Source organism: Orycteropus afer, unplaced genomic scaffold (genome assembly GCF_000298275.1).
Source record: "Orycteropus afer afer isolate SDZICR_OR568_19922 unplaced genomic scaffold, OryAfe1.0 scaffold00084, whole genome shotgun sequence".
NCBI lineage: Eukaryota > Metazoa > Chordata > Mammalia > Tubulidentata > Orycteropodidae > Orycteropus > Orycteropus afer.
Genome location: NW_006921671.1, coordinates 7,102,868 through 7,128,397, shown reverse-complemented (window position 1 = coordinate 7,128,397; position 25,530 = coordinate 7,102,868). Strand labels below are relative to the sequence as shown.

The window sequence follows — 25,530 nt, the reverse complement described above, 5'->3', positions numbered from 1 at the left end:
GAAAGGCTGCTTATGCACAGGGAGACAGCTCAGGGGCAGGAGTGCATGGAGGGATGGAAACAGGGAAGAGGTAACTATCGGGAGGAAGTAGGAGGGGAGATGTTGCATTGTGGTCAATGTCATGAGACAAAGTGTATGTGAACTGCTGTATGGAAAGTGTATTTACTCTGTAATTTTCACCCAAATCACAATTAAAAAAAAAAAAAAAAGAGGAAGAAGAAGAAGAAAAAAAAAGAATGTAGGGGAATGTTTTAAGATAATAAATAGAAATGAATATTTATATTCCAAATTGATTCAAACCAAATTTAGTTCATACAAAAAAAAAGACATAATAGAAAAGACAGAACAAGTGAAAATAAACTAGAGTGACTGATGATAGATTAATACCTCGCAGTAGCAATTATTAAGTAAATCATGATGTTTCCACATGATTGAATAATATGCAGCTATTAAAATAATTGTGCCAGCAGGAAAATATGGTCTTAAGTACAATAAGTAGAACAAAATGATATGCCTACTTATCATTTTAATCTTGTAAAAATATGTATTCATGGAGACAAAGACTAGAATATGAAAATGATTGTTTTAAGTTCAATTATGCGTGATTTTTTCATCTGTTACTTCAACATAATTGTGAAAAATAAGTGCTATTTCAAAACCTTGAAGTTAATTGAGTTATCTTGCAAGTGTAAAGCTGGCTGAATCCACATTTTTTTTCCTTTAGTAAAAAATATAAACTGTTCACATTTTTAAGCTGCTGTATTTTCTTACAGCAAACATTCCTAGTGCTTTAGAATTTATGAAGTCTGAGTAACTAAGCCACTTTCTATTTTTTAAAGAGGACTAGGAGTATTTTGTTCAGTTTCGTACCTGACCCCCTTTCTATAATCTTTCTTGACCTTCACATGAATGAGTTTTTTTGTGGTCAGAAAAAAAGTAATTTATTCCGTGAGAACTCCAGGTCTGGCAGAGGAGAGGAAAGGGGGGGGATGCAAAGATGCCCTTTGCCCCCTCCCTTTGTTGCTGCTGTCTCTTCAGTGTGGAATGTGTAAATGTCTTTTTCAGGTTCTTAAATCTCTGCCTGTCCTTTGTTCAACAGTAGGCATTAATGCACATCCCCTTGCTGAGCTGACCATATATGAAAAAGAGGCTCAATCTCATTATAATCTTCTCAAAGCACAGAGTGGAGGGGAACCTAACAAATCCTGTACCAGAACAAGATTTGCTTGTAACTGGCTTACCCTACACCTTTGTTCTGTCTGCTAGGACTAAAGGGAATCTCTCCCCTGATTTTCTGTGTTTCTTAAACAGTCTATGCCTAGTCTGTGCAACACGCTTCTATCATGTGAGTTAAGCCACATCATGATCTGACTCCCTGCATTGATTCTTGCTATGTATACATTAGGCATCATATACATTCTTGTCACTGTACTCTCTGACATCATATTCCCATTTTCCAGAAACTTTATGATTCGGGAAAGAAGACTCTATAATGTTATTGATTCAAAATAGATGTATCTTTACGGGATTATAAATAGCTGCTTTCCCCCCAGATGTTTGGACATACTCAGATACCCACTGTGATAAAGGTTGGCTGCCAAATAATGGATTTTGCTATCTGCTGGTAAATGAAAGTGATTCCTGGGATAAGGCACATATGAAATGCAAAGCCCTCAGCAGTGACCTAATCAGCATTCATTCTTTAGCCGATGTGGAGGTGGTTGTCACAAAACTCCATAATGCAGGTAAGTTTCTTTAAAAAAAAAAAAAAAAATCCTATTTGAGAGGTTTGAAACATTTTCATATCTCCTTGTTTTCCGACTCTTAGTAAGAATGAAAAGCTTATGATTTGATCCTATAGATCAGCACTGTCCAATAGAACTTACTGTAGGAGAAAAATTATGCAGTCTGCTCCCATGTTCTGTAATCTGTGCTGTCTAATATGGTAGCCACACGTGGCTTTTGAGCACTTGAAATGTGGGTAGTGCAACTGAGAATTTAATCTTTACTTTTATTTATTTTAATTAATTTACATTTCTTCTAGTTACCTAGTGCCACTCTGACAGGAATATACCACAAATGGGATGGCTTGAAGAAACAGGAGTTTATTCTCTTACAGTTTGGAGGCTTTAAGTCCGAGTTCAAAGCACCAGGCTCTAGGTGCTAGGTGAAAACCCATCAACCTTGAGCTTTAGCTCTGCTTCCTGTTCCTAGCCCACTGAAACTAGATGTTTTTCTTCACTCAGCTGCTGGCTGCTGAGGCTGGCAAGCCCAAAGTTGACAAGTAAAAAGGCACAGTCCTGATGTTACCAAACCACATGGCAGGCCATTAATTCAAGTCCATTGAAGGTACCAAAGTCGGCAGAGTATGGCAGGCTCCTGAACAATGACACGGCTACATGCAGGTTTCAAGCATACTATAAGCTAGAGACCATTCCCAAAGCTGTTTCTTATATACAGGAAGCAGACCACATACCCAAAGCAGCTACTCAGCTGCTCCAATAGATTCCACCATGGAGTTAATTACCAATCTCACCATGGGGAATAACTAGATTCAGCTGTCCAGCCACTCAACCAGGCCCAGCCAAGTTGACACACAAACTTAACCATCACAACATTTAAATTTAAATAGCCACATGTGGGTAGTGGCTACCAATTAACAGCACAACTAAATAGATTGAAATCTTTCCCTTCTCATAAGCTAAATTCTTTTTAAATTGCCCCAAGGAGCATTTGTATTTATTTCAAAGCTAAAAACTGGTGAACAAAATACAATAGACTTACTTAGTAGACTTTCCCCCTAGGATTCAGAAATAATAATAGCTAATTAAAAAAAACTCACTGCAGTTAAGGCAATCTGACTTATAGGAAGCCTGTGGGACACAGTGGAACTGCCCCATAGGATTTCCAAGGGTGTAAATCTTTATGGAAGCAGACTGCAACATTTTTCTCCTGCGGAGTGGCTAGTGAGTTCAAACTGCCAACCTTTCAGTTAGTAGCCTACTTGCCTTAACCACTGTGCCACCAGGAATCCTATAATAATAGCTAATAGTAGATACCTATTGAGTGAGTCCTTGTTATTCTGTGCCAAACACTGTGCTAACTGCTTACCTGTGAAGGCTGCATTCATCATTCAGGGCAGTGGTGGACAATACTCTTATTCTAATTGAAATATCTATGATTATATTTGTAAAATTTCAATAACCCAATGTTTATTTAAGCCATATGTCTGGAACACACAGCTATTCTACCTGTATATGTTAGCTGCACCAAACCCAACCCACTGCCATCAAGTCAATTCCGACTCACAGAACCCCATTGGTTTGAACCACTGATTTTCTGGTTAACAGCCAAATGCCTTACCCACAACGTCACCAGAGCACCTTGCTACCTGCACAAGGAATCTAAAAAGTCTTCCTTATCCAACCTGCTGAACTTATCAACATTTTAACACGTTATTCAAAAACACCTTTAAAATCCCATATCAGAATGTAAAATTAGTAACAATCTACATTTTGAAGTACGTAATTGTGTAAAACAACGCATTTTTTTTTTTTAAAGATGTCAAAGAAGAGATATGGACAGGTCTTAAGAACATAAATATACCCCCATTATTTCAGTGGTCAGATGGTACTGACGTTACCCAAACATACTGGGATGAGAATGAGCCAAATGTTCCCTACAATAAGACTCCCAATTGTGTTTGCTATTTTGGAAAGGTAAGAAACCTCCTGTAGTTTATTTATATTTTATTGTTATACCTTATAATAACATTAAAATTACTTTGGTTGAGGTGTTTGTGTGTAAGTTGGGAAGGATAATGAAAGATCCTATAGATTCTTTCCTATAGCTACAGAAAAAATGACAGAACGATTACTAAGAAAGTAATCCTGCTGTGGCTTGAAGAAGATTCCAAGAATCCCTTTAGAACTCAATTTTTTTTTTTTTTTTTTGCTAGATTGGTTCTTATAACCTGCTTTCTCTCAGGACCAGGATATCCATTGACCTTTCTGCCATCCCTGTGATACTTAGCATGTAGCCACAATTTAACCTGAAAAAAAAATCCCATCTTCAGAATTCATATTCAGATAAAAATCTGTATTTATCTTGCTTTGAGATGTGGGGGGGGAAAGTTTTCATTAGAAGATTAGGTCTAACTTTGTTAGAGATAATCTTAGCTCTATAGAATGCCTAAATATATACTGAACATAATGTAATCAAGAGCCCAAAATAGACTGTATATTGAGCAGAAAGGATATGTGTACCTGTTACAATTTTATTTTTGTCACTTTCCTGTAAATCCTCAGGAGGCTGACTATGTCTTGCAAACTTCTAGAGAGGCTTAATATAGAAACAATAAATGGTATGTGTATTTAGAAGTGTTTCAGTAGTGAAGATGTATTTAGAAGGGTATCACTCTATTGTAAAAGATATCCAAGATGTATTTAGAAGTGAATCAAAGAGAAAAATGAGGTCTTATGGGTAAGAATGAACTTATGGCATAGCTACACAGCATTCCACTGATCCTTATCACAATTGACTTTGAAATTTAATTTGAAAAAAGCAAGGTGACTTAGTCAGTTAAGCAAAATTAATGTTAAGTAGCATATTTGAAAGAGAGAACTTTGAAGTCTAGGCTGAGGTAGAATTGGAAGTAATTTTGATTATAGAATTCTTGGAAAGGAACTATTCTTAACTACCATCATTTTACACACAGGGAAACTGAGAGAAGGAAGTTAAGAATCATGCTCCAAAGTTTTTAGCCTGTGTACAAACTTTGGCCATGTCTTAGGGAAAATACTAGGATGCTGGCAAGTACTTGTGGATTGAATTTTTCTCTCTTCAACTCTATACTAAGTGTCCCTTGATAGTTTTACTATCGTTCTTATAAGAAAATGAGATTCCTCCTCACTTTGACCATGAGGCCATTCTGGGAAAAACCCTGTGAGCCATGACCTTGCAGGCCTGTTGGATGTCATTTTTTAGGAGTATGTTTTCATTCACTTATATTCAGTCTTTCTGTCTCTCAAAGTTTTGTGAAAAGTAACTGTCTTCGTTGAAAATATATTACAGTTCAATTCTAAATATGTGGGAAATAATTTCTTTGTAAGCAAACATCTTTTTTCTGTTTTTCAAAAGCTAGGTCAGTGGAAAGTCCAGTCATGTGAAGAGAAACTTAAATATGTATGTAAGAAAAAGGGAGAAAAAATAAATGATGCAGGATCTGATAAGATGTGTCCTCCAGATGAGGTATGTTAAAATCCCTGTGTAAATTTTCCTAAGCATTATTGTACCTTCTTGGTTAGGGATGGTGATTGAAACTTAAACAATTCAGACTTAGAAAATAGAAGAAATTACCAACTTCTGTTCATTTACATTAGAGCAAACTAGAGGTCAGTAAATCATAGCATATCATAGTTCTTGAGAACAAAAAGTAAAGAAAAAAGTTAATAATGAATTTCTATAAAAATGTGTATGATTACTATCTAAAATAATGATGTATTTATTTTCTCCACTTTTATTATTCCTATTCAAAAATAATCCAACAACTGTTATACTCTTATGATGAGACAAGTACTAGGTATAAAGAGAATTAAGATACAACTTCTATCTGACACAGGCTTACAGTCTTGTGGAGGTTATTTATGAAATTGCATTCCACCATCATCACATGTATGAATTCATCAGCCAGGTGCTCAACATCTACAAGTTATAAAATGTTATCGGTGTAACAGAACCTTGCTTTTTACAGAGACATCATCATATCTGGCAAACAATGTGACAATATCTCTCCTCTGCTTTAGGGCTGGAAGAGACATGGAAAAACCTGTTACAAGATTTATGCAGATAATGTCCCTTTTGGAACCAACTGCAATCTGACTATAACTAGCAGGTGTGGCTGTCAGTAAAATGTACTAATGAATTTTGAACTCTGTGTTCCTTTGTTAAACAACTTTCCTAAGAAAAAGATGCACCTTCAACTTATATATTAATTTACTCTTTGTAAAGCAGTTACTAATTTGACTCTTCTTGAGCAGATTTGAGCAAGAATTCCTGAATGATATGATTAAAGAGTATGATAAATTTCTAAGAAAATATTTCTGGACTGGTCTGAGAGATATAGATTCAAGTGGAGAATATAGTTGGGCAAGCCTAGGCGGAATAAAGCAGGCTGTAACCTTTTCCAACTGGAATTTTCTTGAACCAGGTGAGTGCTTAGTGTTTATAGTAGAATACAGTGATTTGTGGAATGCAGCATCCTTCCCAAATATATTCCTCACTTACTGCAAAACAGGGCAAGGAGGCCACATGTTCTGACTTCCTCTAATCCCACAAGAGGCAGAATCACCATCAATTGGCCAACGCCTATTCCTGCGAGCCCAGACATGCTGCCTCCCTCCAGCCCTTTCACCAACCGTTCCTCCCAAAGCACCCACCACCTCTCTCCTGGGTTCGATAATTCACTGCAGTGGCCACACAGAACTCACAGATTACGGGGTTTATTAGGGAAGCACCAGGCTATAACTCAAGTTCAGGAAGAATGCTCAGTCTCTCTCCCAGCCCACCATCTCTCAGCCAAGTCTCTCACAGTCTCTCTCCCGGCAGTGCATGTCCCTTGGTGTCTCTTTCAGCAGCACGTCTTCCTCAACCAGCAGTCAGAGAGAGTTCTGCCTCTAGGAGGCCTCCTTTTGAGCTTTGCAGAGTGGCCAAACCAACCAATCATAACAACAGAATTCTAAGCGCCTGAGAGTGAACCTCCCATAACATTGCGTTGTGCCACGCTCAACAGAAAAAACCCAGGTGGATAACATTTACAATCAGGAGCTCCTCAGTTGCTCATTCCACCACTGAGTTTACAATGACTCATGGGTAGAAAAGCCGTACTAAGTAATTTACTACACTGCACTTACCTTTGAAGTGTGAAGGAACTGATGATCTTCAGGATCAGAGTTTCACTATGGAACCATAAAAAGAATGTGTGAGACTGTGTCTTCTTTGTTCAATCCTTGGGAATAACCCAATAAAACAGTTAGAAAATTCAGTCCTCAGAAAGCACCATCTAATGGCATGGGGCTAGAGCCAGCATTATGACTTTGTCTTCTCCATGTAAGTGTCAAACAGTATCTCGAAGCCTTTTTACAATTTTATATCTCTGCTTTTTAACTTCTTTTTCCAAAATTGGATGTGTTTATTTCTACTATTCTCAATGGGTAAGAAGAAGGGAAAATAATGTACGTATTAGAGGCAGTCCTAGGATTACAAATAAAATCTGATCCTAAGTGTGTCTTTAATTCAAATTTGTAGGTAAATCAGAACAGGTGCATACAGTTCTCAGCCTTACTTTTGTGCAAGCAAAGGCTCAAAGCCTTTTCAGTGATTTAAGAGCTGCACATGCAGCAAATGAAGGTGATTGTGATGAAGAATTTGTTGTGAGTAGGGTTTGGTTCAATTGTTTCAAAGTGTGGGCAAATTTACATAAAATTAAAGGGCAAAATTAAGTTGTCCATAAGTTGGATGTTCCTAATCCTAACTCAGGGACTGGCTGTATTCCTTCTGAAAATGGATTAATCGTTCTCCAACCAGCCTAAAGCATTATTTAGCTGTAGAACCTTAGAATACATAAGCCAGAAGAAACTTCAGAAGTCTATTAAACCTATGATTTTGGAATTAAGAAAACAGGCTTAGAAAGGTGATTTACTTAACAAAGATCACTTTAATTATTGTATTAGTAGAATCTAGATCTCCTAACTTCCAATCCAGTGCTTTTTAAAGGATTTGGCTTTAAATAAGACAAAAATTACAAAGCATCCCACTTTTCTCACTTTTGAATTATTTATATTTTCTTGAGCTTATCTAATGTGATCATGAATACTATTTTTTTCTAACACAAAAATTGGAAGATGTGAGCTTATAATTGAGCACAATATTGAAATAGGGACTGCCCCACAAAATTTGTGAGTGATATTGATAATAACTAGCAGTTGTGCCCATCTGGGTACTACCTGTTGTTATTATAGTGTTAATTCTGTTTCTTTGTTAAATAGTCTTTCTAAGGAAAAAATACTTTCAGTTTATATGTTAGTTCAATCATTGTAAAACAATTACCTATTTGACTCTTCTTATAGATTTGAGCAAGAATACATGATACAGTCATCTTTTCTACTTAGAGAGGAAGATGGAGGACACAGACATTAATCCTAGTTACAATCTCCTCAAATTAGGATTATTCTACTGGGTAAAATATATAGGCTTTTTTAAAATAGGGACTTAAGCATTTTAATCAGAGTAAATGCCACATTCTTCATGGATGAGCCTCAGTGGTTGGAGTGTGGCTCAGGGATTGGCTACAGTGGTGATTCCCTCAGTCCTACAGCCAGAAAGGCTATCATTAAGGTTTCTTTGCTATTATTTCTCCTAGCTTCCTTCAGCTTAGTCTATCATGGGAAAGCTATGAGTAGAGAGACAGGGAAACAATAGCACACCCATCAGGATGGAAGAGCATTATTTTTCCCAGTTCCCTGTTCCTCTTGCTGGCCACGTTTCAGAGCCATGAGATCATATAGCTTCTCTGCTCAGTGGGATAAATTTGTCTTCAGTGCCTTCCAATGTACGTGACTCTTCTTGTCTCCTGCCCACTCTGGTATCTTTTGTTGTTGTTATTGTGTGCCGTTGAGTTGGACCCAACTCATAGCAACTCCTCCTTGGGTTTCCGAGGCAGTATCACTACAGAAGTAGATTGCCCCATCTTCCTTCCAAGGAGGAAGGTTTGAACCACCAGCCTTCTGGTTGGCAGTCAAGTGCCTTAGGCACTATACTACCAGAGTTCCCATAACGTAGTGTAATAGAAAAAGGAGCGTGGCTTTTGTCAGACAAATCTAGGTTGAAATACTGACTCCGCACTCACTTACCTGTATGATTGTGGCTAAGTCATTTATTCTCCATAAGGAAAATGGAGGCTGATAACGCAAATTACTTTCAGCTTGGTTATAAATAAATGCGGCTCTGCCTTGGCGTAAAGTAAATAATAAACAATTGTAAATTACTACATACTGTCTTCTACCTTTACTCTGTCAGCCCTTACTTTGGATTTGAATCTGAGAGAGTTTTGTTTTGAGATTTATTGAATTACTTAACAGTTGTTCAAAGTTGTTAAGATAATTTGAACTACTTAGGCTATCCTGAACAGCATAGTAATTTAACTTGCTGCTCTGGAGGCAGACCCAAAACTAAAACAAAACCCACTACTGTCAAGTTGATTCTGACTCACAGCAACACTATGGAACAAAGTAGAACTGCCCCATAGGGTTTCCAAAGCTGTAAATCTTTAGAGAAACAGACTGCCAAAACTTTCTCCCATGGAAGCAGAACAGCAGGTTTTAAATCCTGGCTAAACCATTTACTAATAGTGTAACCTTGGACAAGTCATTTCTCAGTGTACCTCAGTTACGACAATTAAATCTACCTTGAAGTTTTGTTGTGAGGATTAATTAATCTTTGAATAGTATCTGGCAAGTAGTAAACACTATTTAACAATAATAATAACTTATTATATTGAACAACAATTTATTTCTACTCTTTCCTCTAATTTGTACTCTCTCTCCCCATCTTGACTCAAAGTAGGGATACTAGAAAATGTTTAGACTTTAATTTAAAAATGTAATTTTTAATTAATATTTCCAATTCAATCTCAGCTTCTCTAGGTGGATGTGTAGCTATGTCTTCAGGAAAGTCACTTGGAAAATGGGAGGTGAAAGACTGCAGAAACTTCAGAGCACTTTCAATTTGCAAGAAAATAAGTGGACCACCTAAGCCTGAGGAAGTAGCCCCCAAGCCTAGTGATCCCTGTCCAGATGGGTGGCATAGTTTCCCCTCAGATCTTTCTTGTTATAAGGTAAAATAACTTTCTTATTAAATGCTTCCATGAAGGTATCTTTGTACTATCTAGTCTATGTCCTTGTACAAAATTATGCTTCTCCCTGTAGACATATGTAACCAAACAAAGGTTTTCTAGGAGCACAGAGCCCTTACAAGGGCTGTAAGATGTAGGACATCATTCCCTGCCTGTCTAATGAACCTCTGGTGTCAGGCACCTCATCTCCACATCTTGTATGTATCCAGCAGGGCTCTTTAGGATAGTTTCCTAATGTTCTTTTTTTGTGGGAAGTTGGGTGGGCTGCATGCCATTCTGACACTATGTTTATGATTCTTGTATCCCTCTAATTCTTGTTCTCAAATTTAATTGAGTTCACCATCTCTTACAATGTAAAAACAAAACAAAACAAAAAAAGATTTTATTGTCTGTAGGAATCATCTGAGGAGTCCTGCTAGTGCAATAGTTAACCACTTAGTTACTAACTGAAACGTTTGTATTTTGACCTACCCACTGGCTCTGTGGGAGAAAGACCTGGCAGTCTGCTTCTATAAATATTACAGACAAAACCCTATGAAGCAGTTTTGCTCTGTTACATGGGGTCGCTATGAGCTGGAATCAACTCAACAGCATTCCAAAACAGCAACAGACATCGTTCCTACAAGCAAACCATAACATACCGCCCCAAAATTCAGTGGCTTATGAAAACAAACATTGATTCTTACATTCCTAGTTCTCAGAGTCATCTTGGGTTTGATTGATCTAGTTTTGGCTTGAATGGTTACCTCCGATTTCAACTGCCGGTTTCATGGGCTAGGCTCCAGACTGTGGGTTGGAGTCTGCTGCCCTTCATTCTGAGGCTCGCGTTGAAGTTGCAGCAGTTACCCACGTTTATTCTTCTCATGCTAAATCACAGCCTGAGAAGGCAAGCCCAACCACTTAAGCACATTTCAGCCCTCTGCTCACTTCACATCTACTAACATCCCATTGATCACAGTAAGTCACATGGACAAGCCCAAATCAAGGTACAGAAAAGTATAGTCATTCCACCAGGAAGCCATGGCAGGAATATGTAATTGTATTACAGAGAGGTGAAGAATCAGGACCAATAATTCAATCCTCTCTATGACATCTTCTCCTTTTCCTAATTCTTCTTTTCTTCCTCTACTTCATTATATAACAAATAACTATGGCTCTTTTTGCCATCACAAACCAAAGCAACAGTCTAAAGTGGCATATTTTGTCTTGCCATCCTCCTTCAGTCTTTGCGTGCCAGTACATACTGTTCTTTGGTTCATCAGAAAATAGCCCTGCACTCGCATAGGTCTAGGTGTTTTATGTTCAGAATTATACTGCACACATTTCTTTGCAGAAGTCTGCTCCAAAAGCATTTATATGTATCCTTTATGGCCTTACCCACTGGTTCATCTTATTGTTAAAGTACTAGGAATGCAGGAGAATGATGCTATCTTGTTGGACATCTTCCCCAGTGACTCTTGGCAGCAGTGCTGGCCTCTAGTCCACATTTCGGCAAGACCTGCCTGTCTCACAGTATATGTGCATTTATTTGCCTACACTTCCATTACACAGATAAGAATCCATTTCAGGGGCCCACACACTTGAGTAGAATTTACTTTAAAACTATCAATTCTTTATGATTATACCAGAAACCAATGTAACATTGTTTTGTTAAGCTGTTTCATATAGAAAGAATTGTGAGAAAGAGGAATTGGGAAGAAGCTGAAAGATTCTGCCAAGCGCTTGGGGCACATCTTCCTAGCTTCAGTCATATGAATGAAATAAAGGAATTTCTTCACTTTTTAATGGACCAGTTCAGGTAATAATTATAGAATGAGAGCTTCTATGCTAAAATTGATGTCCTCTAAGTATTCAGAATTGCTGTATTTTGTTACCTAAAAGGTCCCTCAACACTTAGCAGCCATTCAAACAAACATGGAACACTTAATGTGCAAAACACTATGAAGATTCAAAGATGAGTGAGACATAGTCCCCACACTTTGAGTAATAAAGTCCAATAGTGGGAATAAGAAAAGTGTAACAAAAAATCTAGAATGTCAAAATGAGATTTTAATACGAAATTGGGTTGTCTTTGCATGCCCGGGAGCAAAAATATTAATTGTATTAGTGTAATTTTCCAGTTAAGAACATTAATGAGAGAATTTAACACTTCTTATATTGGTCATTGACAAAAAGAATTAATATAGAACATCTGACCAGCATAACACAGATTGATTTAATGGGTAATCTCTCTGTTGATAGATTACAAAGGTGATAGATTTCTTCTCTTCAAGCTCTTTGCCTGGATCATGTACCAATATTAATTCAATTAGGCTATAAATAAAACCTCAAATACCAAAAAAATGGAAATTACACTTCTATCTAAGAAGTCATATCAAAGGTCCTGGGTGGTGTAGATGGTCTGCACTTGGCTGGTAATGCAAAGGTTGACTGTTTGAACGCACTCAGCAGCACTGTGGAAGAACAAGGCATGGCAAGTAGCTTCCATAAAGATTACAGCCAACCTGACTCTGAACCTGAATGAATACATTTAAAAAAAAAAAAAAAGACTGCCTCAAGAAGTCAAATCAAACCCTATCCACTTATAAATTAAATATTTTTAAGTAATTCTTCTGGCAAATAAATCAAAACTACATGTGATAATAGCAGCATTCACTCTGAAATATATGAAATACAGCCAAAACTATACTTGGAGGTACATTAATAGCTGTAAGAGATTTAACTGTTAAACAAAAAGAATGAAATTAAATGTTCAACCAAAAGTAAGAATAAATATCAAAACAATTCCAAGGCAACTATAAGTAATAACTTAATAAAGATACAAGGGAAAATAATGAATTTGAAAATAGATAAGCAGTAAAATTGACATATAAATATAAGACCTCTACAAATACAACAATGAAATAGAAAAATCTGATGATTACATCATTAAAAAAAGAAAACAGATGCTTAAAATGAAGGTTGGCTAAGGGATTATAAAAATATCTCATAGAAAAAAAATTTCATTGGTAAAGCTAGGGAAATACAAATTATTATACAATTAATTTGATAAGTAGAAACCCGGTAATCCAGTAACCTTGGAAGAAATTTGAAAATTTGACAAAGAGTTTCTTCCAATAAAGAAATGGGAACTATATGGTTCTTTATTTGAGTTCCTTCAAATTTTAAGGAAGAGAACATTGCCATGCATTTCAGCAGTTCCATTACAAGGAAACTGATATAAGTTTCCTGGTTTCTTTCACAAATTAGTCTAATCTTTATATCAGACCCTGAAAAGGATAGACAAAGAAGGATTAAAGATCAAACTCATTATCAGAAATGAAAAAATAAATTTTATCAAATTATACAATAATAAATACTTATATAATGCTTTTTACATGCCTGATGATGTCCTAGGAGCTCTGGTGGTGTAGTGCATAAGGCATTTGACTGCTAACCAAGAGGCTGGTTGTTCAAACCCACCAGCCACTCAGTGCTTTCTATTAATTTATTAAATCCTTACAACCTATGAAGTATATGCTACTGCAGTTGTTAGGTGCTGTTGAGTCGATTTTCCTAGCAAACTCACGTGACAGAATAGAACTGCCCCATAGGATTTTCTAGGCTGTAATCTTTGCAGAAGAAACCCTGGTGGCACAATGGTTAAGTGCTTGGCTGCCAACCAAAAGGTCAGCATTCAAACCCATCAGCTGTTCTGTGGGAGAAAAGACCTGGGATCTGTCCCATAAAGATTACAGCCTAACCACTGTTGACCACTCAGAGGGGGATCTGTAGGAGATCTTGGATAGAGAGGGAGAACAGTGTGGAACAAAACTCAAAACGTTTAAAAAAAAAAAAAAAAAGGGACCAGGTGTGCTGGTCTGGTAGACCCTGGTAACCCCTGAAACTATGGCCCCTAGCTGCCCTTCAGGTCTGGAATTAAACCCACTTCTGTGGCTTCCAGCCAAACAAAAGACAGGCATATGAGCTGAACATTTTACAATAGGTAGATGCACTCCTTGGAGAGATCAATCATGGGAGAATAGAAGGGATGTGTGCACAGGGAGATAGCGTTGGGGGTGGGGCACAGGACAGGAGTGCATGGGAGGGAAGGACACAGGGAAGAGGTCAACCATGGGGAGGAAGTGGTAAAAGAGCTGTTGCACTGTCAAAAATTGCAGTCAATGTCATGAGACAAAGTGTATGTGAACTGCTGTATGGAAAATGAATTTGCTCTGTAAACTTTCACCCAAATCACTATTTAAGAAAAAAAAAAGATCACAGCCTAGGAAAACCTGTGGGGGCTGTTCTACTTTGTCACAGAGTCACTCTGAGTTGGAATTGACTCAACAGCAGAAAACAGCAACCATCTTTACAAAAGCAGATCACCAGCTCTTTCCTCCTGTGAAACTGCACAGTTAAGCAGCCAAGCACTTAACTATTGCATTACCAGGGACCCTTTGGTACTACTACTGTCCCCATTTTATCCTGATGAGGAAACAGATGTTAATTGTTGTTGTTGTTGTTTGCCGTCGAGTCGGCCCCGACTCATAGCGACCCCTCCTTGGGTTTCCGAGGCAGTATCACTACGGAAGTAGGATTTCCCACCTTCCTTCCGAGGAGTGGCTTGTGGGTTTGAACCGCCAGCCTTCTGGTGAGCAGTCAAGTGCCTTAGGCACTACGCTACCAGAGCTCCTTTACACAATCTTAAAACTACATTATAATGAATACAAAACTCAGACCAGTCCTCCCACATGGGAATTTGTTAAACAAACCATTCATTGCAAGCAGGCATTAAGCATTTCATACAACCTGTTTTGTAAGCTTGACAATATCCCAGTAAACTGTCCTTTTAGATATTCTAACTACTATCTTGCACGGAAGATTCACTTGAGGCAGATGTGGTAATGTTCCAGAGGTTAGATTCTGTTCCCATTGTAGTTGGCATCGGGCAGTTACAATCTCCTGACTCAATGACTAGACTTGGGGCTGTTGAGGGATCAAGCTCAAGATACAGGCTGCCAGCCTTACTAGATTCTAATACCCTTTCATAAAGGATGGAGAGAGTCTGTAAATAGTTTAGCTAATCTCCATATCTTGAATAACTTATATTTCATTAGTCATAGCCTGTTTGTGACATCATGCTGATTATCAGGCTTCTAATTTCCCTGATATAAACCTATTTCTGATACTCACTCTGCTAGTGACCAAATAAAGCCTCAGGTGTAGCTTTGAATCACAGAAGTCTTGAGTTGGGTGCCTCTACATGGCCTTTCTGATAGAGTCTGCTCATCCCTAAAGTGAATTTTAAACAGGGCACTTTACTGGCTCCTAGATCTCAACTTTGACACACACAATATCATACTAACTAGGTTAAAATAGTATTAAGTAAATTACTGAGATAACAAAGGCTAAATTCTGACTAATGCCAAACCAAGGGTTAGTATTCGCTAACTGGAACAGGGAGCCATGTGATATTAGCCATTGGTTTGAAGTATCTTTCTATCCTTCACTTACTAAGAAATTATATATATATATATATATGTATATAAATTAAATATATTATGTATTTATGTATTAAGCTAGGAATGAATATTGAATTTTATGAGATACATTTTCAGCACATACTAAGATGATTTAATGGTATTTAAATGAATGAATGACTTATGATATATAGAGTTGCTAGTATTTACTCAATCTTGTGATCTTAGAAGAAATCCTTTATGGTAAAGGCATGTTATTTGAGGTACTATAATAAATTGGGCTACTCAATCTTACTTAAGTACTTAGCAATGAAGTTGTGGGTATTTGTGGAAATCAACTGATGGAAAACTTTGGAATATAATATATGATAAAAATTATCAGTAAGTGCAACTATATACAAGATGAATCACACTAGGAAGCAAAACTAAAGTGTGATCGGTAAGGAAGGAAATTTTCTTGGTTTGTTTCTGATCACACATGCCCCACCTACACTCAGTAATTAAAAAAATCAATACAGATTTATTATGTAATATTAGGAAAATACAAGAAAGCCTAATGAAGAAAATAAAAATCACCTCTAATCCTATCTCCCGGCTATAAACATAGTTAACATTTAGTGTAAATCTTTTTCCATCTTCTTCCATTCCTGTACATGGTTTTTACAAAATTGATTTTCCATGGAATGTATTACGGTTATTTTTTTTTTCTAAGCACAAAAGTAATGCATATTGAATTTAGAGAACAAATATACAAAGAAAAAACAAATATCCATAATCCCTTCTTTCATAGGGACCATATTTTATTTGTACTTTTATCCTAGCTGCTCACACAGTGCCTTAGATTGTGGTGTCTCCTTAATAAACTTTTGCTTCATTAATAAAGAGATCATTTTCCTGTGTTGTACTTAGAGAGCATATTCTGAAACCAAAGTTATAATCATGGCATGAAGGGAAGGAAGGAAGCAAACCTATTTATACTGGAAAATGACTGTAAAGCTTACTCTTTCAAAGCTTTAACATTTTATTGCAGGAATTGACCTTTCTCAGCAAGATATCCATTGCCCAAATTGTGTGTTGCATGCCAAGGAGTTATTTCAGATTATTACTATATTCTCACGATCTACGTTCTAAATCTCTATTTGTATTTCAGTGAAAAGGATTCATGGTGATCCGAGTCATTAATTCTCTAAGATCTTTGCAATTCTTAATGGCAACCCAATTGGAAAAGCCATTGTAGAACAAAAATATTCATAGGATTAGAGAAGAAAGCCTTGTTTGCAATACCATTGCTGCTATGTACACTACCTCCTGTGGTGTGGCATGAATGGATTTAGATATAAATCTAAGGCTTTGCAGACTAAGCACCCTCATCAAACAGTATTTATTGGGGGTTATATCCTAGATAGTGTTTTCCTTAGAAACCAGATGCAGCAGGAAATTTGACTGTGAGTAGGAATTTGAGCACAAATACACATATTAACCTTTTATACAATATCTTCTTAACCTAATAGCCTTAAAGCCATATACTTGGTGCTTGAAGTAGAAGAAATGTATAAAGAGAGAGGGAAATTTTCAGTTTGATTTGATTCCCTAGTTATGATCAGGAGCATATTTTTCCTCAAATTTTCTAAAATTCACATTAGAAGTGTGCAAAAATTAATGTGATTTCCAATTTCTTCTTCCATTTATCTGCTTATTGCTAAACCAGGTCAAACTAGGGACAAGTTATGATTCAAGGAATATTTTCCACCTCTTATGGAAAAAAAAACCAGATTGCTACTATTTTCTTTATTTTGGGCACACTAGTGAAGTTCTCAAAATGAAAACTGAAAACTGAGTTGAAATTAAGTTCAATCTCAGAAAGTAGTGAAGATTAGGAATTTTGGACAATTGGGCAAATTCTTCTATCTAGGAAATTCCTCTTTGAGTCTTAGCAAAGGAGCCAGAAATGGGCATGAAAGCAGAGAGGTTTCTAAGTGGGAGCCATTGGCTGAGAGAGGACTGGGTAGGAGCTTGAGGAGAATAGGAAAAGTTGGGGACAGACCTCTAAAGAGGGTGCCAGTGTAAGATGGTTATAGATTAAATGCAGGTGACAGATAATCTTTGGTCATCTTCCTGGCTATACTATTGATAGTGTAAAAAAGATAAAATATCTAATGTTTATTTTAGGGGAACACAAAATTCTGCACAGACTCCCTAGGCCTAAATATATAATGTGCAGAGATTTGAGAGAACTGAAGTTATATCCTGAAGGAAATGTAACCTCCTCTTTATTCTAGCCATCTGGCTTTAATTACACTGTGTAGAGCAGCTATGTGGACTGTGTGGTTTAGAAATCCAGCAGTGGGAGTATGATAACTTTGGAAGCCAGTAAGAGAGGTCTGATCAGTTGAAGACCCAAACTGCAAATCCTCTTATAGATGTTAAATTCAAACTGGACTTAATTGTCTCCATGGGGTTTATCTTAAGTCTACCTGGTGATCTTTCATTGTGAAAGAAAGCAGTATAACTATAAAAATCAAAGGAGACAGTCCACATATTCCATTGCAGTAAGTTGAAAAGCCTGAAGTTGAAAAGATAAAAATTGTTTATTGATACTGAAATATGAGGGAATGTTGAAAAAAAAGAGAGATAAATAAAAGCAATTATTTTATTGAAAGGTAAGAAATTAACAAGGTTTCTCTAGCCTTTGATTCACTAATAATTTTTGTAAAAATACAGCCTTATTTTAGTTCCCAGTAGGTATCGCAGCTGTACATTACTTATAATCCATATATTCTACTGAGCTTGAGATTAGTGATTGGTTTTAGGTTTGGACCCTATCCCATGTTTTTTACATATGTACATTTATGTATATGTAAAGGAACTCTGGTGGCACAATGGCTAAATGCTCAGCTGCTAGAGGTTCAAACCCACACAGCAGCTCTGCCAAGAAAAGACATGACGATTTGCTCCCATAAAGACTTCAGCCTAGGAAACCCTATGGGATTTTCCTACTCTGTCATATAGCTTCACTATGTGTCGTAATCAACTGGATGGCACACAAAACATGCATTTATAACTATCATATTCCACTGGGCGTATCTGCTGCAAGGAACCTCTTTAATGTGTTGAAGAGCTAAGATGTCATTTTGAAGACTAAAGTGTGCCTAACCCAAGCCATGGTATTTTCAATCGCCTCATATGTGTGAAAGCAGGACAATGAATAAGGAAAACTGAACAAGAGTTGATGCTTTTGAATTGTGGTGTTGGCAAAAAATACTGAAAATACCATGGATTGCCAGAATGAACTAATCTGTCCAGGAAGAAGTACAGCTGAAAGGTTCCTTAAAAGTGAGAATGACCAGACTTTGTCTCACCTACTTTGGTCATGTTGCCAGAAAGGACCATTCCCTGAAGAAGGATGTCATGCTTGGGAAAGTGGAGGGTCAGCGAAAAAGGGGAAGACCCTCAACAAGATGGACTGACACAGTGGTTGCAATGATGGGCTCAAGCACAGTGATGATTGTGAGGATGGCACAGAACTGGGCTGTGTTTCGTTCTGTTGTACATAGGGTTGCTATGAGCCAGAATTGTGACAGAATTGACAGCACCTAACAGCAACAACATACAAACATATAAGAAGCCCTCGCAGGGCAAATGATTAAGTGCTCAGCTGCTAACTGAAAAGCTGGCAATTTGAACCCATTGAGCAGCTCTGTGGTACAAAGACCTGGCAATCTGCTTCCATAAATATCAAAGCCAGGAAAACCACATAAAGTAGTTCTACCCTGTCGTCACATGGGCTCACTATGAGTTGAAATTGACTCGACAGTATATGTACAGATATTCATTGATCATATATTGATCATACATACCATGTGCCATCAAAAGGTTAAACTATATAGAAAGTGTTCTATTACCTAAAAAGTGTAATAAATTTTAGGGAATATTTTCAAGGGAATTGGAAGAAGATAAAAGATTTTAATGGTTTTGTGACTTGTCTTTATACTGGAAATAACTCCCTGACTAGAACATGAATTTATCTGAGAGGAACACATCACTTTCGATGTATGTTCCTGCCTCCATGTACAGGCATACCTTGGACATATTGTGGATTCAGTTCCAGATCATTGAAATAAAGTGAATATCAACATTAAAGCAAGTCACATGAATTTTTTGGTTTCTCAGTGCATAGAAAAGTTATGTTTATGCTATGCTGTAGTCTATTAAGTGTGCGATAATAGCATTATGAAAAGGTTTGAAATACTGTGAGAATTACCAAAATGTGACACAAAGACACAAAAAGAGCACATTATTGGAAAAATGGTGCTGCTATCACCATTTGGATGATGCAGGGTTGCCACAAACCTTCAATTTGTAAAAAGTGTTTATCTGTAAAATGCCATAAAGCTACGTACAATAAAATGAAGTATGCCTGTTATATTTTTCTGGAATGACTAACATTTCTGCTCTCAGCCAATCTCAATACTAGTACATGGTAAGCACTCAAATCATGGCTAGAAAGTATTCAAATTGTAACTTCATCCTTTGAAGGCTATCTTTTGTCCTACCAACTGCGCAAAGTGTTTCCTGACTTCCTGCAGTCCACAATGACCTCTCCTTTTCTCTGAACATCCATAAGACCAAACCAAACCAAACTCACTGCCGTCAAGTCATTTTGACTCACATTGATCCCTCATTGGGTTTCTGAGGTGCTATCTCTACAGAAGTAGATTGCCCAATCTTCCTTCCAAGGAGCAGCTGGTGGGTTTGAACTGCCAGCCTTCTGATTAGCAGTCAAGTGCCTTAACCACTACACCACCAGAGCTCTCTGAACTTCTGTAGCACTTAGAATTTATCCAACCTATTTGATAGCTTTTAAAAATGGTCTGATCACATTTTCTTTGCTCATCTGTATCTCATTTCCTGATTAACTTTTATTCCACTTGTGGCTGGATATTAGATCTTACATTGCTCTACATCACCCATTGCACCTAGAGCTCACAATGCCTTGTATATAAAAGTGCAGTCCTTATAAGTGATTAAGTATAATTACTTAAGTGATTGCTTAATTATTTATATCTGGTATAATAAAAGGAGCTTGGCACTTTAGAGAATACTCAGATATTTATTTACTTTAAACTTACTGAGGAGTGAGAATTAACTATTTAAATTGTATTTAATAAAAAAATAGCTAAATGGTCCTATATTTTTTAAAAAAAGAAATTTGACAGTTTTATAGACAAAGGAGTTCTGGTGGTGGAGAGATTAAAGCATTCAGCTGCTAACCAAAAAGCTGGAGGTTCGAACCCACCAGCCACTCTTACAGTTCAAGGCAAAGTAATTTCTGCCTTTCATGTGAATAAAACAACCTAAATTTTAGTTTTGAAATGTATGATACTTTTTCTATAGCTACCCTACAGTAAAAGAAGCCCTAGTGACATGGTGGTTAAGTGCTTGGCTGCAAACTGGAAGGTTGGTGGTAAACCCACCAGCTGCTCACAGGAGAAAGACATGTCAATGCGCTTCAATAAATATTACAGCTTTTGAAACTTTATAGGGCAGTTCTATCACTGCTGTGGGTTGGAATTGACTTGACAGCAATGGGTTAGTTAGATTAGGTTACCCTATATTAAGCATTAGGAGCTCTGGTAGCGTAGTGCCTAAGGCACTTGACTGCTAACCAGAAGGCTGGAGGTTCAAACCCACCAGCCACTCTTCGGAAGGAGGAAGATGGGGCAATCTACTTCCATAGTGATACTGCTTCGGAAACCCAAGGAGGGGTCGCTATGAGTCGGATCCGACTCGACGGCACATAACAACAACAACATATTAAGCATTTGGGAGCTTTGGTAGTGCAGTGCCTAAGACACTTGACTGCTAACCAGAAGGCTGGTAGTTCAAACCCACCAGCCACACCTTGGAAGGAAGGTTGGGCAATCTACTTCCGTAGAGATACGGCCTGGGAAACCCAAGGAGGGATCGCTATGAGTCAACTCGACAGCACATAACAACTGCAACAATATTAAGCATTCAGTTTCATTTCAGAAGACTTTTATATAGCTTGAAACTGATTTTCAGTTAATAATATTCTGAATAAATTTACAAATCTTGAGTACTGTAGATGTGTGAATAGTAAATGTTTTTGCCAAGTGTTTACGCTCATATTTTTAAAATAAATGTTAAATTTTCATTTCTTTTTACACAGTGGGCAGCGTTGGCTGTGGATAGGTTTGAATAAAAGGAGCCCAGATTTACAAGGATCTTGGCAGTGGAGTGATCTTACACCAGTAAGTTAAATCTTGCTTTCGGTGATTTGGAAGGAGTTTTTGCTTCAGTAACAAGTAAATTGATTGTTAAATAATAAATCCACATACTATGCAGGCATTAAAATTATGTAGATACATTTTTGTTGAAATGGAAATAGATTCACATCTATGAAGTGGGGAAAAATAAATTATTAATTTCAATTTAATTGAAAAAACTACATATACTCTGCATATATAGCTCCAAAAAAAGAAAAATACAGATACATAGATATAATGGTCATCTTTGGGTAGGATTACAGGTGATATTTGGTTTTTCTTTTCCTTATACTGTTTTTATCCCTCACCCCCTTTTTTTTAGAATGAGATTTTATTTTTATTATCTGAAAATGTAAGAGTTATATAAAAATAAAATATCTTTACTAGTGTAAACAATATTTTGGGGGGCAGCCTTATAATTTTTAAAAATGTCATTTGAAAGTTTTACATTATTCTGAAAAGAGGTTTAAGTAATAGTTAAGGACCAAACTTATTTTTGGATACTAAGTAACTCTGTATCATCATGGTATCAGTTCATTGTGTATTTTTCCTAAGTATAAAATTCCTTAACTTTTATTCTCAAATTGGGGCGTATCTGTCATTAGTAAACCAAATAACTAGCAATTCAATATATCTGGAAAAAAAGTCTTTTGCAAACTCATGATTCTGGTCATGACTCTAGTGGTGAACTTAATACGTGATTAAACTCCACTTTTGAAACTGTAAGGTGCTTTGGTGGTGTAGTGGATAAGGCATTTGGCTGCTAACCAGAAGGTCAGTGATTGAAACCCACCAGCTGCTCTGTGGAAAGAAGATGGGGCGATCTACTTCTGCAAAGATTACCGCCTTGGAAACCCAATGGGGGCTGCGTTGTATCTGAATCGACTCTATGGCAGTGTTTGGGGTTTTTTTTGTTTGGTTTTTTTTTTTTGAAATTGTAGCTTCCTTTATTTGGAAACTGATAACATTTTCTAAGTCTTCTCATGATTTAGTATCCTAATTAAAAAAAAAAAAAAAAAAGATGAAAAAGTTTCCCTTCTATGGCGAATGAATGCTTGAGTTATTAGAACTGCCTAAATTATATCTAAATTGCAAATTTTATACATCAGCATTAAATTCTCAAGCTTTTCTTGCTTTCTCAGGTGTCTACTGTTTTTGTGGCAAATGAGTTTCAGCAGGATTATGGTATCAGAGACTGTGCTGCTGTCAAGGTTAGTACAGGTGGAAAATCTGCATGTTTAAGAAATAAACCTGGCATCATGTTCAGTCAGGCAACAGATCCATGGAGTGTTTTTTATGTATGGAACATGATGTTAGGTGCCATGGGAGATAGGAGGGAATACATCCATGGCCAATCCCTCAAGCAACCTAATCTACTCAACTGCAGAAGATAAAATTCATACTCAAGAAAGACTGTTCTTATTACTGTAGTAATATGCTCCTGAATGAGTGGATAGAGGAGGGCTAACAAAATCAGAAAAGTGATCACTGTGGCATGTTTCCAGAATGTGATGAGACTTGGATTGCGCCTTAAGGGTAAGTACAGTTTGTACAGGTGGAATGAGGTAAGGCCTTATTGAGGAATGGTATTAGAAAGTGACATAAAGTAAGGTAGAAGTGGGAAGGGGAGGGGAGGATAGTGAGGAAAGCAGAACACAGATAAAGAAGTTTTAAGTGGTGATGTGCTGAAAAACAAAATTGGGAAATTAGGCTGATGCCAGATTAAGGAGTTTGTACTTTTTTGGTAAGTAATCGGTCACCATTTAAGGTTTTGGGCCAAGGACGATATATAGAAGATTAATCTTGAGACAGATTTCAAGATGTGCTAGATATAATCAGAAGACATGAAAGACCAGGTGCCAAAGGGGCAGGGAGGCTGCATCTTCTGACCTCCTCTAACCCCACAAGAGGAAGACAGAATCACTATCAGTAGTCCAAGGCCTATTTCTGCTAGGCTAGACATGCTGCCTCCAGCCCTTTCCCCAACCCTAACACCAGCCATTCCTCCCACAGCACCCACCACCTCTCTGCTGGGTTCGATAATTTGCTGCAGTGACCACACAGAACTCACAGATTATGGGGTTTATTAGGGAAGCAACAGGCTACAATTCAAGTTCAGGAACATGCTCTGTCTTTCTCAGCCCCCCGCCTCACCCAATAGTCTCTCTCAGTCTCTCAGCCAACAGTGCATGTCTCTCAGTGTCTCTTTCTCTCCCAGCAGTGTTTGTCTCTCACGTCTCTCAGCCACAGTGAGAGATTCCTTCTCCCTCTAAGAGGGCTCCTTTTGAGCCTGGCAGAGTGGTCAAACTAACCCAACATCTATACACCTATTCTATGTACCTGAAAGAGAAAGCAAACTTCCCAGAAAATTTACTTTGTGCTGCTCCCAACAGAAATACCCCCAGGTGGATAACTTTAACAATCAGGAGCTACTCAGTTGCTCACAGTAAATTCCACCATGGAGTTTACAAAGACTTATGACTAGAAAAGCCACACTATATAATTTACCACACCACACCAGTTAAGCGTCTTCTTTTGCAGAATTCATTCATTTATTCATGCCATAAACAATATGCCCAAGCATGTCTGTTAGGCAACTGGAGGATTATGGATTGAACTGTGTCTCCCAAAAATGTGTGTTGTAAATGTTAACCCCTATACCATGGTTATAATCCCATTTGGGAATGGGTTTTCTTTGTTATGGTAGTAACACAAGATTAGTGTAAGAGCCGATTATACAGGGAGAAAGGAAACACAGACAGCGGAAGATAGATGGCATGCCATGTGAAGGTCACCAAGCAGCCAAGGAAAAGAGACAAGACCTTTCCCCACAGCCAACAGAGAGAGAAAGCCTTCCTCTAGAGCTGGTGCTTCAATTCAGATGTCTAGCCTCCTGAATAGTGAGAAAATAAATTTGTTTGTTACAGTCATCTACTTGTGGTATTTGTGTTATAATAGCACTAGATAACTAAGAAAGGGATACAATAATAAACAAGGTATACCATATAGTCCATGTGTTCACAGAACATACATCTAATGGGAGATAAAGGCAAGTAAACAAGCAATTGCCATACCATTCACTGGGTAAGGGCTACAGCAAAGGAAATGAAGTATGAGTGTTATGCAAGAACAAGGATGTTTTGGGAGAATGATTATGATGATGACAAAGACATCAAGAACAATGATAACCAACAGTGGTAGAAGCAGCTAACATTTATTGACTACTTTATGAGCTAGGCACAGTGGTAGGCAGATCAGATGTATTATTTTCTTAATACTTAACCTATTTATGAAGCAGGTGCTGTTACCACTTTCATCTTATAGAGGAAGATATTTAAGCTTCAAGCAATTTACCCAAGGTTATGTAGTTACAGAACTGAAATTTAAACCCACATATGTCTGGGTCCAAAGACTGTATTCGTAACCACTACATTTTATTACTACCCATTTATAGAAACAGTCAGGAGGAGTTTTGGTTTATGAAGAAAATGGTGCATTTTATTTTAGGTGTTTGAAATCTAAGCAAGTGGTGAGAAATATCCTACAGTAGGTTGAAATTAACAGACTATAGTTGAAGGAAAAATGTACACTTAAATATGTATATATATATACACACACACACACACAAAATTGCCAACACATAAAGTGACAGGATGAGAAAGGAGAAGAAATTTAGATAATATATTGGCTATATAACTCCAAGAAAGAGATTCAAGAAGAAGTTAGTTGACCAGAAACATGATGTTGTTGTTAAGTGCCGTCGAGTCGTTTCCAACTCATAGCGACCCCATGCACAGCAGAACGAAACACTGCCCGATCCTGCGCCAGCCCCACAATCCCTGCTATACTTGAGCCCATCATCGCAGCCATC

At 37.4% G+C, this 25,530-nt stretch overlaps 1 protein-coding gene across 1 annotated transcript in view; it reads left to right on the top strand.

Annotated features, from left to right (window-relative positions):
• LY75 (lymphocyte antigen 75) overlaps window positions 1-25,530 on the top strand; it is a 166,984-nt gene that overhangs the window by 52,770 nt on the left and 88,684 nt on the right. The window contains exons 7-15 of the mRNA XM_007941830.1: window positions 1,554-1,745; window positions 3,562-3,719; window positions 5,140-5,250; window positions 5,805-5,893; window positions 6,039-6,208; window positions 9,693-9,892; window positions 11,566-11,708; window positions 21,563-21,644; window positions 22,802-22,870. Of these exons, the coding sequence (XP_007940021.1) occupies window positions 1,554-1,745; window positions 3,562-3,719; window positions 5,140-5,250; window positions 5,805-5,893; window positions 6,039-6,208; window positions 9,693-9,892; window positions 11,566-11,708; window positions 21,563-21,644; window positions 22,802-22,870 (1,214 nt within the window). The remainder of the gene's footprint in view (window positions 1-1,553; window positions 1,746-3,561; window positions 3,720-5,139; window positions 5,251-5,804; window positions 5,894-6,038; window positions 6,209-9,692; window positions 9,893-11,565; window positions 11,709-21,562; window positions 21,645-22,801; window positions 22,871-25,530) is intronic.